At 45.4% G+C, this 14,130-nt stretch overlaps 1 protein-coding gene across 1 annotated transcript; it reads right to left on the bottom strand.

Annotated features, from left to right (window-relative positions):
• Positions 1-11,108: 11,108 nt before the first annotated feature.
• LOC121839196 (olfactory receptor 2AT4-like) lies at positions 11,109-12,079 on the bottom strand. The gene has a single exon (XM_042296616.1). It carries the CDS (start codon positions 12,057-12,059, stop codon positions 11,109-11,111), a length of 951 nt encoding a protein of 316 aa, XP_042152550.1. The 5' UTR covers positions 12,060-12,079.
• Positions 12,080-14,130: the final 2,051 nt, after the last annotated feature.

Here is a 14,130-nt window from a genome sequence, read left to right as displayed (position 1 = left end):
CAAAAATCAAATACATTGTTAGAAAAATGTCCTTACCTCGATTACAGTAAACTAAAATGTGAAAACGAAGACACTTCCTGAGAAGCTCTTCACCAAAGATCTTTATGCTCACAATTTATCTACTAAGTGACCGAATAATTTATGATGACGTTGACAAGTTCTGGAGATGGCAAAGCCACAAGGGGAAGAACTACCCAGTGAGCTAACGCAATACTCTTTCTACAACAAGAAACCCAACATGCTGTGTCTGTGTCACTCTAATGAAATGTGTTCCCTACTGAGCAGGTTAAACAGAATCAAGGCCTTCCTTGTATGTCAGTTTTGGATTTTAAGGGAGGATTTGGTACTCAGTTAATATTGTTGTAGGGAATTCTGAACATAATAAAAAATCCTCTGATTCAAAACAAAGGTAATCGTTGGCTATACCTGGCAATAATCTTTGGTAATATGAATATGAATATCAGAAACAACCCTATTTAAAATAACAAAATACATAATGTTCTTCGTACAACAATTAACACTAAATGCTATATCTGTGTCAATCTAACAAGGTGTTCGCTACTGTTACACAGCGTTATGTCCATTTTGGCCTTGAGGTCAGGATTTGGTACTCAGTTAATATTGTTGTAGGGACAAGTATTTCCAAACATAATAACAGAACTCAATCTCTGATTAAAAATCAACTTTAATCATTGGCTGAGAGCAAATACATTATCTTTCTGTGGAGCAACTGACTTCTTGAATCTTTTCATAAGGCTTGTTTTTATATGTTTGGTCTTGAAACAGTATATCAGTGGATTGATCATGGGTGGGAGCAGGCTATACAACATGATAATAACAATACGTAAATCAGTGCTGAATCTAATGCCGATATTACTGGCCAGATAAATAAAACACCTGGGGAGAAAATACAGGGCAATGATGATCAGCTGACCACTGCAGGTAGAAAGGGTTTTGAGGCGGCCTTGGGGGCTCCCAATCTGAACAACTGCCACAATAATAGAGCAATATGAGAATATAATAAAAGCAAGAGGTCCCAGTAATGCCAGCATGGCAAAGATAAAAGCAGGAAAACTATAAGGAACCCTATCAGTGCATGCAAGCGTTGTTATAGCGATATGATCACAGTAGCCATGCATGATTTTGTTTGAGTCACAGTAAGGAAGAGGATAGGCCCTAATTACCATCATCAATGGGCAGGCTTTCGCAACAATCCAAGCAGTGGTACTGAGAATATGAATAGTGGAGTTTTTGATAATCGTTGGATATCTGAGCGGAAAACAGATTGAAACATATCGGTCTAAATGTGATACAATGCGTATCGGTGAGAGGTGTAGGTGTCAGGCGCAGGAGAGCAGGGATGTCTGAGAAGCGTGTTTAATAATATAGTCCACCAATACAAAAATGACACAGACAAAAATCCCCCAAAAACGACGCTCTCGGATACTCAGAAACTCGTGCAAACGCACGGAGGAACAAACACAATTCCGACACTTTACATACACGTGCGTAATAGTGAAAACAACAAACATCAAATACTATCGAGCGCAATACACACAAATCTAATCCTGCACGAATTAAGGCAGGTAACAGGTGCCCTATATACACACAGAAATAAACGCAATTGAAACCAGGTGTGAAAAGGAACACAGACAAAACAACTAGGAAAGGAAAAAGGAATCGGTAGCGGCTAGTAACCTGGCGACGCCGAGAGCCGCCCGAACAGGGAGAGGAGTTACCATCGGTAGAAGTCGTGACAGTACCCCCACCATGACACGCCGCTCCCGCACCGCAGCACGACGACGCTGGCCTCGATAACGACCCGGAGGACGAGGCGCAGGGCGATCCGGATGGAGGCGGTGAAACTCCCTTAGCATAGGTGGATCCAGTACGTCCTCCACCGCCACCCAGCATCTCTCCTCCTGACCATACCCTTCCCAGTCCACGAGGTACTGAAGACCCCCACCCGATGCCTCGAGTCCAGTATGGACCGAACTGCATACGCCGGCGCCCCCCCCCCCCCATTACAGGGGGCGGAGGGACCTCCCGCACCTCATCTTCTTGAAGCGGACCAGCCACCACCGGCCTGAGGAGAGACACATGAAACGAGGGGTTAATACTGTAATACGGGGGAGCTGTAACCTATAACACACCTCGTTTATTCTCCTCAGGACTTTGAATAGCCCCACAAACCGCGGACCCAGCTTCCGGCAGGGCAGGTGGAGGGGCAGGTTTCGGGTGGAGAGCCAGACCCGGTCCACCGGGGCCTCGCTGCGGTGGCGGTCGGCACTGGCCTTCTGCCGCCCTTCGGCCCGTTTAAGGTACCCATGGGCGGCCTCCCAGGTTTCCCTTGAGCGTCTCACCCAATCGTCCACCACAGGAGCCTCGGTCTGGCTCTGATGCCATGGTACCAGGACCGGCTGATAGCCCAACACACGTTGGAAGGGCAACAGGTTCGTAGAGGAGTGGCGGAGTGAGTTCTGGGCCATCTCTGCCCAGGGGATGTACTTCGTCCACTCCCCTGGCCGGTCCTGGCAATACGACCGCAGAAACCTACCCACATCCTGGTTCACTCTTTCCACCTGCCCATTACTCTCAGGGTGAAACCCAGAGGTTAGGCTGACCGAGACCCCCAAACGTTCCATGAACGCCTTCCACACCCTGGACGTGAACTGGGGACCCCGATCAGAAACAATATCTTCAGGCACCCCGTAGTGCCGGAAGATGTGAGTAAACAGGGCCTCCGCAGTCTGTAGGGCTGTAGGGAGACCGGGCAAAGGGAGGAGACGACAGGACTTAGAAAACCGATCCACAACGACCAGGATCGTGGTGTTGCCCTGTGATGGTGGCAGATCGGTCAAGAAGTCAACCGACAGGTGTGACCAAGGCCGCTGTGGAATGGGAAGGGGTTGTAACTTCCCTCTGGGCAGGTGCCTAGGAGCCTTGCACTGAGCGCAGACTGAGCAGGAGGACACATAAACCCTCACGTCTTTGGCTAATGTGGACCACCAGTACTTCCCACTAAGACATTGCACCGTCCTACCGATCCCCGGGTGACCAGAGGGGGACGTGTGAGCCCACCAAATTAACCTGTCTCTAATCTCCAGCGGAACATACACCCGTCCCGCTGGACACTGTGGTGGAGTAGGCTCAACACGCGATGCTCTCGCTCAATGTCTGCGTCCACCTCCCACCTCACAGGTGCCACTAGACACGAAGCCGGGAGGATGGGCGCAGGATCAATGGCCCGCTCCTCCGTATCATATAGTCGGGACAGTGCGTCTGCCTTAGTGTTCTGGGAGCCTGGTCTATAGGAGATGGTGAACCTAAATCGGGTGAAAAACATGGCCCACCTTGCCTGACGAGGGTTCAGTCTCCTCGCTGCCCGAATGTACTCTAGATTACGGTGGTCAGTCCAGATGAGAAAAGGGTGTTGGGCCCCCTCAAGCCAATGTCTCCACACCTTCAGGGCTCTGACAACAGCTAGCAGCTCCCGATCCCCCACGTCATAGTTTCGCTGCACCGGGCTGAGCTTCCGAGAAAAGAAAGCACAGGGGCGGAGCTTCGGTGGCGCACCCGAGCGCTGGGAGAGCACGGCTCCAACCCCAGCCTCGGATGCGTCTACCTCCACTATGAATGCCAAAGAGGGGTGCGGATGCGCCAGCACGGGAGCCGAGGTAAACAGAGCCTTCAGGCGACCAAAAGCCCTGTCCGCCTCAGCCGACCACACCAGACGCGTCGGGCCCCCCTTCAGCAGTGACGTAATGGGAGCAGCCACCTGCCCAAAACCCCGGATAAACCTCCGGTAGTAGTTGGCAAACCCGAAGAACCGCTGCACCTCCTTTACCGTGGTTGGAGTCTGCCAATTACGCACGGCTGCAATGCGGTCATCCTCTATCACCAACCCCGATGTGGAAATGCGATACCCAAGGAAGGAGACTGCCTGTTGGAAGAACAAGCATTTCTCAGCCTTGACGTACAGGTTATGCTCCAACAGTCGCCCAAGTACCCTGCGCACCAGAGACACATGCGCGGCACATGTAGCGGAATAGACCAGAATATCATCGATGTAAACCACCACACCCTGACCGTGCAGGTCCCTGAGAATCTCATCCACAAAAGATTGGAAGACTGCTGGAGCATTCTTCAACCCGTACGGCATGACGAGGTACTCATAATGGCCGGATGTGGTACTAAACGCTGTCTTCCACTCATCTCCCTCCCGGATGCGCACCAAGTTATATGCACTCCTGAGATCCAGTTTTGTGAAAACCGTGCTCCGTGAAATGACTCAATCGCTGTGGCAATGAGAGGTAGCGGGTAACTATACCCCACCGTGATGGAATTTAGACCTCTATAGTCAATGCACGGACGCAGACCTCCCTCCCTCTTCTTCACAAAAAAGAAACTCGAGGAGGCAGGTGAGATGGAGGGCCGAATGAACCCCTGCCCCAGAGATTCCGATATGTATGTCTCCATAGCCACCGTCTCCTCCTGTGACAGGGGATACACGTGACTCCTGGGAAGTGCAGCGCCTACCAGGAGATTTATCGCACAATCCCCTCGTCGATGAGGTGGTAATTGGGTCTTTTTACAGAAGGCGATAGCCAAATCGGCATATTCTGAGGGAATGTGCACGGTGGAGACTTGGTCTGGACTCTCCACCGTTGTAGCACCGATGGAAACTCGTACACACCTGCCTGAGCACTCCTCCGACCACCCCTGTAGAGCCCTCTGTTGCCACGAAATCCTGGGGTTGTGACGGGCCAACCAGGGGATCCCCAACACCACCGGAAACGCAGGAGAATCAATGAGGAAGAGACTAATTCTCTCCTCATGACCCTCCTACGTAACCATACCCAGTGGAGCCGTGGCCTCCCTGACTAGCCCTGACCCTAATGGTCGGCTATCTAAGGCGTGCACTGGGAAGGGTTTGTCAAGCTGAACAAGGGGAATCCCTAACCTGTTCGCTAAACCACGGTCAATAAAATTCCCCGCCGTGCCTGAATCTACTAGCGCCTTATGCCGGGAAAGAGGGGAAAATTCAGGAAAAACAATCCATACATACATGTGACCAACAGGGGGCTCTGGGTGAGCCTGGTGCCGACTCACCTGAGGTGTCCGGGCAGTCTCGACTCCCGGGGGACCCCCCAGCACCGGTCAGCAGTGTGCCCTCTGCGACCACAGCTGGCACAGGAAAGGCCCCCTCCTCCGGTCGCCCTCGCTGAAGCACCTCCTAGCTCCATGGGTGTTGGAGTGGTGGAGCTGGGGGATGGAACTGACAGAGCCCGATCTGGACGTCCGCGGGTCGCCAGCAAGTTGTCCAACCGAATGGACATGTCGATCAATTGGTCCAAGGACAGGGTGGTGTCTCTACAGGCCAGCTCCCTACGGACGTCCTCACGCAAACTACACCTATAGTGATCGATCAAGGCCCTGTCGTTCCATCCCGCGCCAGCGGCCAAGGTCCGGAACTCTAGAGCAAAGTCCTGAGCAGTCCTCCTTTCCTGCCTCAGATGGAACAGCCGTTCACCCGCCGCTCGACCCTCAGGTGGGTGATCGAAACACGGCCCGAAAGCGGCGGGTGAACTCTGGGTAGTGGTCCCTCGCCGAGTCAGGATCGTTCCATACAGCGTTGGCCCACTCCAGGGCTTTACCTGCGAGGCAGGAGACGAGGGCGTTCACGCTCTCACCCCCCGAAGGAGCCGGACGAACGGTCGCCAGGTATAGGTCCATCTGGAGTAAGAAGCCCTGGCACCCTGCCGCCGTCCCTTCGTACTTCCTCGGGAGGGCGAGTCGAATCCCACTGTGCTCAGGCAATGAAGGAGAGGGTAGTGGTACTGGTTGTGGTGTGGCTGATAACGGTGTGGGAAGGCCACCTCTCTCCCATCTCTCCATCGTCGCCATCACCTGATCCATGGTGGTCCCCAGTCGGTGTAACACTGCCGTGTGGTGTTGAACTCGCTCCTCCACGGACCCTGGGAGTGCGTCTGCTCCTGCTGACTCCATAATTATCTGGTGCAGGATTCTGTGATACAATGCGTCTCGGTGAGAGGTGTAGGAGTCAGGCGCAGGAGAGCAGGGATGTCTGAGAAGGGTGTTTAATAATATAGTCCACCAATACAAAAATGGCACAGACAAAAATCCCCAAAAAACTACGCTCTCGGATACTCAGAAACTGTGCGTAATAGTGAAAACAACAAACACCAAATACAATCGAGCGCAATACACACAGGTCTAATCCTGCACGAATTAAGGCAGGTAACAGGTGCCCTATATACACACAGAAATAAATGCAATTGAAACCACGTGTGAAAAGGAACACAGACAAAACAACTAGAAAAGCAAAAAGGGATCGGTAGCGGCAAGTAAGCCGTCGGTAGAAGTCGTGACACTAAAGCCATTTTAAATAGAATATATGAATTTACATCTTCCATTTACATTTACATACATGTCACAAAGCTATGATTCCCAGCTGACATGAGGATGGTCTCTTAGACAACCTGCGGAAATAAAGGATTCATTAATTATCCTTCATTGAAATCTAAATGGAAATGTTATCTACTTCATCGTAAAGTATATGAGTTACCCTCATGACTTAAAATGTTATATTGTATGAAGTTGTAACTAATTTTATTTGGCCTAGTTTTGTCAACTCAATTTGATGTATGGCAGAAGGTGCCAGGTGCAGCGGTTTGTGTCAAGAACTGCAACGCTGCTGGGTTTTTCACACTCAGCAGTTTCCCATGTGTATGAAGAATGGTCCACCACCCAAAGGACATCCAGCCAATTTGACGCAACTGTAGGAAGCATTGCAGTCAACATGGGCCAGCATCCCTGTGGAACACTTTCGAGACCTTGTAGAGTCCATGCCCCGACGAATTGAGAATGTTCTGAGGGCAAAAGGAGGGTGCAACTCAGTAATAGGAAGGTGTTCTTTATGTTTACTATACTCAGTGTATGTCCCACTACATATTACTGTAAAGATATGAAGACATTTAAAGAATAATACTAAAATAATGAATAACCATAATGTAATTATGTATGTTTTCCACCTGTCCAATAGCATCACTCCATGTTGATATTTCCCAGAACACTCCATCAGTGCTGTCTGTGGCGGCAGCGGGACACAGATGCAAGGCCTCCATAATTCCAGTAAGAGACAGTCCCCTGGATTATATTAATCCTCTTGGAATGCCTATGGAATCCTGGAATGAGAGCGGCTCAGAAAACTCTCTCAGCAGTCCTGCTGGGACCCCAGTGTGTGTGTGTTATACATTTCACTGTACTTGTGCATGTGACAATAAAACTTGAAGAGCAAATGTTCAACTTAATAAAAAACAGTTTTTCCCATCTCTAGCAGTTGATAAAACATATATTCTATAGTAAGTGCCTATTAAATGCCCCAAAAAGTAACAGGGTGGACCGTAACAGGTTTGAAAACTTTATCTTAAATCAGCCCGAAATCCCCCTGTGACAGGGGGAATGGAAGCTTGTTGTGTGCAACAGGAAGGGACAATTGAATACAAGCTTCACAATAAATACAAATTTTTAATACATCTCTAGCCTGTTTATCTATGGGTAACAGGGTTGACATAGTATACACGACCTGCTCAGTTTTCCACCACAAAATACCATAAAATGTCCATAAAGAGTAAAACCAGTTCATCTGGTTTTAAACTGCGATTTGACTATCAGATGTTCAATGTGTCTTTTGATTTGTATTTTTAAGGAATCATTTCACCATGTTAAAATGAGAGTTTAGTTTATTTAACAGGGTTGACGTTAAAATGAGGGATAGGAGGGATAGGATTGGAATCACTAATAACATTAAATAATTCATCTTCAGAAATTACTTTTTTAAAGCAAGTCTATTCATAGTAAAAATCAGATTTATTGAATTTCAATGTGGTCTATTTTAAAGGCTGCTTAATTTAATATAACAGGCTTGTAAAATGCTATATTTCCTTTTAGTGCCCATGTGGCCCACTAAAAGGATACAGGGAGTCATAGAGGTGAATTGTGTGAGGTGAATCTATACTCCAGCAATTGGTTATTGTGTGAGTTGAATCCATAACCCAGCCATTGGTTATTGTGTGAGTTGAATCCATAACCCAGCCATTGGTTATTGTGTGAGTTGACTCCATAACCCAGCCATTGGTTATTGTGTGAGTTGACTCCATAACCCAGCCATTGGTTATTGTGTGAGTTGAATCCATAACCCAGCCATTGGTTATTGTGTGAGTTGAATCCATAACCCAGCCATTGGTTATTGTGTGAGTTGACTCCATAACCCAGCCAAAACACAACATGCATATTTTCCTAGCACGCCTCATCTCTAATTCTTATAATTCAAAGAATGAGTATTGTATTTAGAACTACTGTAATCCAGCCCAGACAATGGGCTTTAAAAATGACACTTGTGTCCCCCATCCCCTGGGTCCTACCCTCATCAGCAGAGGAGGTGTGTGTGAGGGTCTGCATGTGGTTGCATGTCAGGTTCCATTGTCAGGCTCCAGAGGGTTCAGCTCCACCTCACGGCCCAAACATCCAGAAACTATATCTGAACCTTGGGCAGTCGATTGGCAGGAGGTTACTTTAGGGGTGGACCCTGGCCCTCAGGACTGTAGAAGACAGACGGACAACTCTGAAACACCGACCACAGGATTACAGAGGACCGTTGCCTGTCACACCCACCACCAGACCCAGCCAGGTAAATGCCCAATGGCTGACATTTTATACTGTCTAGATAGACACACTGTAGATATGGAAGTGTCTGTCAAGTTACTTACTCTTCTCTGCATCTGCAAATACAGAAAGGAATCTTGAATCTTTCCCTGGAGGCAGAACTGAATGATTTCCACTACATGGGCCAGATGCGTAGTCAATATTTTGGGCTTTACTTCAGTTTAGGGTTAGACATTAGGGTTAGCTGTGTTGTTGAGGTTAGTGTTATTGTTAATCTAGCTCCCACAGTCTCATGTCAGAATTAGATCTTCATCCATGTTTCTCAAATTTCACATTTCAAAGTGATAAAGGTTAAGTTTGGACATTAACTCCAAGTGTTTTCAGTTTGGGTTAAATTGAGGCATTAACTCCAAATTATTAAGGTTTGGGATAGGCTTACTTTTTTTTTTTTTTTTTTTTTACATCAAAAACAACTTTCTATTGCAGGATTCAAACTTGCAACCTTTGGATTAGAGGCAGATCCTTACACCCATTTGCCATCCCCCATCTACAACACCAGAGCAAAACCGAAACCTACTAGAAGGTAACAGCGCTCACTGTTGCCCCTAGTGGATGACATCTCCCGTTGTCCTCAGACAACATGGATGGATGTAGAATACTGACTTGTATCACAGATGACCTGGCTGTAAGGTTCGGGTTAGGTTTAAAATCAGATGTTATGACTTTGTGCCTATGCCACCTAGTGACCATTCTGCAGAGCTGCCTTCGAGGCAAGATTCCTGACAATAAATGCCAACCTACTACAGAAAGGGTAGGAGCTAGAGGAAGTAGCAAGGTAGGGACAGACTGGTCATAGGGCAATTCTGGCAAAAATGTCAAATGGGCTGGTTCACCTTAAGCCTAGTGGGCTTGTCTAAACTCTAAGTTTGGCACAAAATCATCATTATTCAGCTAATAATGGGGGCCTCGAGATAGAATGGGCGTAAATGCCCAGGTCTTTTATCTGGTTCCAGTCTGTCGCTGGAGTAAGATGTTGTTTTGGGATACAGTTTAATTTGTCACCAGAAAATTCAAGGTCAACATCTTCCCCCCCTTTCAGATTACACCTTCAGAGACTTTTGCCTCCCTGACAGAGTGACCTGCCCTCCCAAGCAAGGTGTGAGGACCCTCATCCTTCCTGTCTCCACACATTCCCATTCTTCTTCTCCTCTGCTGCCGCACCTCTCAGGGCAGAATGGACCGGTCTGTGTAGGAGCTGTTTCTGAACTTCACAGTAGTCTTGATCACTGTGCTGCTCATGTGGATCCTAGTCAAGACCTACCAGGCCTGAACCACCAGGGGACAGATACAGGGGGAGAGAGATGAAGGGCTGAGAAATGGTGGAACTGGGTGGTACATTTCAATCCAGTTACTGCAGTTGCAAACAATCTTGAAAGCTTACTGGGCGACAGGTAGCCTAGTGGTTAGAGAAGTGGGCCAGCAGCCCGGGTTGCTGGCATCATCCTAGATGCCATTGCCTGCTGTTGTGTCCGAGGCACTTGACCCAATACAATTTCTCTGCAGCTGATCCATGCGTCTGACCTATTGCTTCCAGTCCCTCGTCTGTGTTTGTCTCAGGGGTTTGGGGTGTGAGCATAAAGACACATTTCCATTAACGGACAATATAGCGAACGGACAATAAAATACAATACATCTTATATTATCTTAACTCTGAAACATAGCAGTTGCACATGGTCCCTGAGAAATGAAGTGAATACAAGACATTGAAAGGTATAGATATAGCTTCACTGCTTCAGATGTCTGCTAAGAAAGACATGCAGTTCCTCACTCCTGCCTCTTAGAGGGACTGTAGTGTTAGAGATGAGTTGGCAAGCATTCTGTTTACACGCTCTACAATAAAAAGAACTGTTATTGTACCCAAAATGTTTCTCTTGTTTGATGCATCCAACATTATGTTTTAAATAATACATGTGCACCCAAACCATGAAAGTAAGCAGAGCACACACCCTACCTACATTCTTTGAAAATGTAGGAGAACCTCTTTTTGGTTCCAGATAGAACTCTTTTGGGTTCCACGTAGAACCATTTTGGAGTCCGTTTAGAACCCTCTGTGGAAAGGGTCTTACATGGAACTCAAAGAACTCAAAAGGTTCTTCAAAGAATAATCCTATGGGGATAGTCAAATAATTATTTTAGGTTCTAGACAGTGTAGAGAACTTCACCTGGACTACCTGTTGATTGTGTGATGATGAAACAATAACAAACAAGCTGTTTGTTTTGGAAGCTGAACCCCTTGTCTTTTTACTCAGTTAGGCCATGGAAATCAGCAATGCAACACTTATAAAGCACACATGTACAAATATACAGTATAGTATTTTTATTTGATTGAACAAAATATAATTTATTAGTCCTATGCGCTCTTATTGAACGTGCACTTGTATTCGTCTAAATCGCTTGATCATTATCTGTTTTATTTCATCAGTTCTTAGACAGTATATCAGTGGATTGATCATGGGAGGGAGCAGGCTATACAACATGATAACAACAATACGTAAATCAGTGCTGAATCTAATGCCGATATTACTGGCCAGATAAATAAAACACCTGGGGAGAAAATACAGGGCAATGATGATCAGCTGACCACTGCAGGTAGAAAGGGTTTTGAGGCGGCCTTGGGAGCTCGCAATCTGAACAACTGCCACAATAATAGAGCAATATGAGAATATAATAAAAGCAAGAGGTCCCAGTAATACCACCATTGCTAAAACAAAAGCAGGAAAACTATAAGGAACCCTATCAGTGCATGCAAGCGTTGTTATAGCGATATGATCACAGTAGCACTGCATGATTTTGTTTGAGTCACAGTAAGGAAGAGGATAGGCCCTAATTACCATTGAAAGAGAGGGAAGGTGTGCAAGCACCCACGCAGTGACATTGAGTATATGAATAGTGGAGTTGTTGATAATCATGGGGTATCTGAGCGGGAAACAGATTGACACGTATCGGTCTAAAGCCATTATCAATAGGAGAAGGCTAGTTACGGATCCAAAATAGTGAACTAAGTACATTTGCAAAAAACAACCAAAGAAAGAAATTGCTCCTGCCTGAAACCAATATCTGGCAATAATCTTTGGTAAAGTGGTGGTGCTGAATAGCACGTCAGACACAACCAGATTCAAAATGATAAAATACATGGGTTTATGGAGAACGTTATGAGTTGCAAACAAGATAATAACAACAACATTTCCTATTAAAATGCAGCAATAGACAAGGAATAATACAGTTGAGGCAAGACCGTAGAACTCTGGCTGAAGTCCAGGGAACCCAACGATGACAAACTCTGTCACAAAGCTGTGATTCCTCACTGACATGGTGATGTGTTCTCTTAGAACCAACACTGGAAAGTAATTAACATTTATGTTATAGTAACATTATCCATCATTGCAACCTAGAGCAGCCTAAAAGTTTTTATCAGGTTTTTGTCAAATCAAATGTAACATTGTTCATGATACTGCAGTGTCAAATCCTAAATTGACATATGCATATGTGACTGTCATGTAAATCATGCATATTGTCAGAAGAAGATTTTAACAAAGAAATGTTATGATTGCAGATTTCATGTTGGGATTTGGCCCATTGTGCATTTACCAATAATTATTTCAGCTCACAGACAGAAATGTTTTGCAATGCCAACAATCATAATATATATGTATATTTTTTAGTTTGTAAATAACCATCAGTAAACCTTTGAAAATGATAATGTATAATTTGTTTGTTGATATGATTAATTACATGTGAATGTATTGCCTAACATAATGTTTAACCAGGACCTTTAAAGCTATATTAATCATGAACAACAGGCCTTATGCATGGATTTACTAAATGTAGGAGTAAATAAACAAAGCAATAATATGTGTAAGAAGTTTAAAAGCAGACATTCATATAAGGTGTTGGCAAATCAAATGAGAAACGAAGTACCTTTATCACTCATAATCCATGTTCTCAGTTTGATACACCAAAAATCAAATACATTGTTAGAAAAATGTCCTTACCTCGATTACAGTAAACTAAAATGTGAAAACGAAGACACTTCCTGAGAAGCTCTTCACCAAAGATCTTTATGCTCACAATTTATCTACTAAGTGACCGAATAATTTATGATGACGTTGACAAGTTCTGGAGATGGCAAAGCCACAAGGGGAAGAACTACCCAGTGAGCTAACGCAATACTCTTTCTACAACAAGAAACCCAACATGCTGTGTCTGTGTCACTCTAATGAAATGTGTTCCCTACTGAGCAGGTTAAACAGAATCAAGGCCTTCCTTGTATGTCAGTTTTGGATTTTAAGGGAGGATTTGGTACTCAGTTAATATTGTTGTAGGGAATTCTGAATATAATAAAAAATCCTCTGATTCAAAACAAAGGTAATCGTTGGCTATACCTGGCAATAATCTTTGGTAATATGAATATGAATATCAGAAACAACCCTATTTAAAATAACAAAATACATAATGTTCTTCGTACAACAATTAACACTAAATGCTATATCTGTGTCAATCTAACAAGGTGTTCGCTACTGTTACACAGCGTTATGTCCATTTTGGCCTTGAGGTCAGGATTTGGTACTCAGTTAATATTGTTGTAGGGACAAGTATTTCCAAACATAATAACAGAACTCAATCTCTGATTAAAAATCAACTTTAATCATTGGCTGAGAGCAAATACATTATCTTTCTGTGGAGCAACTGACTTCTTGAATCTTTTCATAAGGCTTGTTTTTATATGTTTGGTCTTGAAACAGTATATCAGTGGATTGATCATGGGTGGGAGCAGGCTATACAACATGATAATAACAATACGTAAATCAGTGCTGAATCTAATGCCGATATTACTGGCCAGATAAATAAAACACCTGGGGAGAAAATACAGGGCAATGATGATCAGCTGACCACTGCAGGTAGAAAGGGTTTTGAGGCGGCCTTGGGGGCTCGCAATCTGAACAACTGCCACAATAATAGAGCAATATGAGAATATAATAAAAGCAAGAGGTCCCAGTAATGCCAGCATGGCAAAGATAAAAGCAGGAAAACTATAAGGAACCCTATCAGTGCATGCAAGCGTTGTTATAGCGATATGATCACAGTAGCCATGCATGATTTTGTTTGAGTCACAGTAAGGAAGAGGATAGGCCCTAATTACCATCATCAATGGGCAGGCTTTCGCAACAATCCAAGCAGTGGTACTGAGAATATGAATAGTGGAGTTTTTGATAATCGTTGGATATCTGAGCGGAAAACAGATTGAAACATATCGGTCTAAATGTGATACAATGCGTATCGGTGAGAGGTGTAGGTGTCAGGCGCAGGAGAGCAGGGATGTCTGAGAAGCGTGTTTAATAATATAGTCCACCAATACAAAAATGACACAGACAAAAATCCCCC

This window comes from Oncorhynchus tshawytscha, linkage group LG14 (genome assembly GCF_018296145.1).
Source record: "Oncorhynchus tshawytscha isolate Ot180627B linkage group LG14, Otsh_v2.0, whole genome shotgun sequence".
NCBI classification, from domain to species: domain Eukaryota; kingdom Metazoa; phylum Chordata; class Actinopteri; order Salmoniformes; family Salmonidae; genus Oncorhynchus; species Oncorhynchus tshawytscha.
The sequence above is the reverse complement of the archived record's forward strand: the minus strand, read 5'-3'. Positions and strand labels throughout refer to the sequence as shown.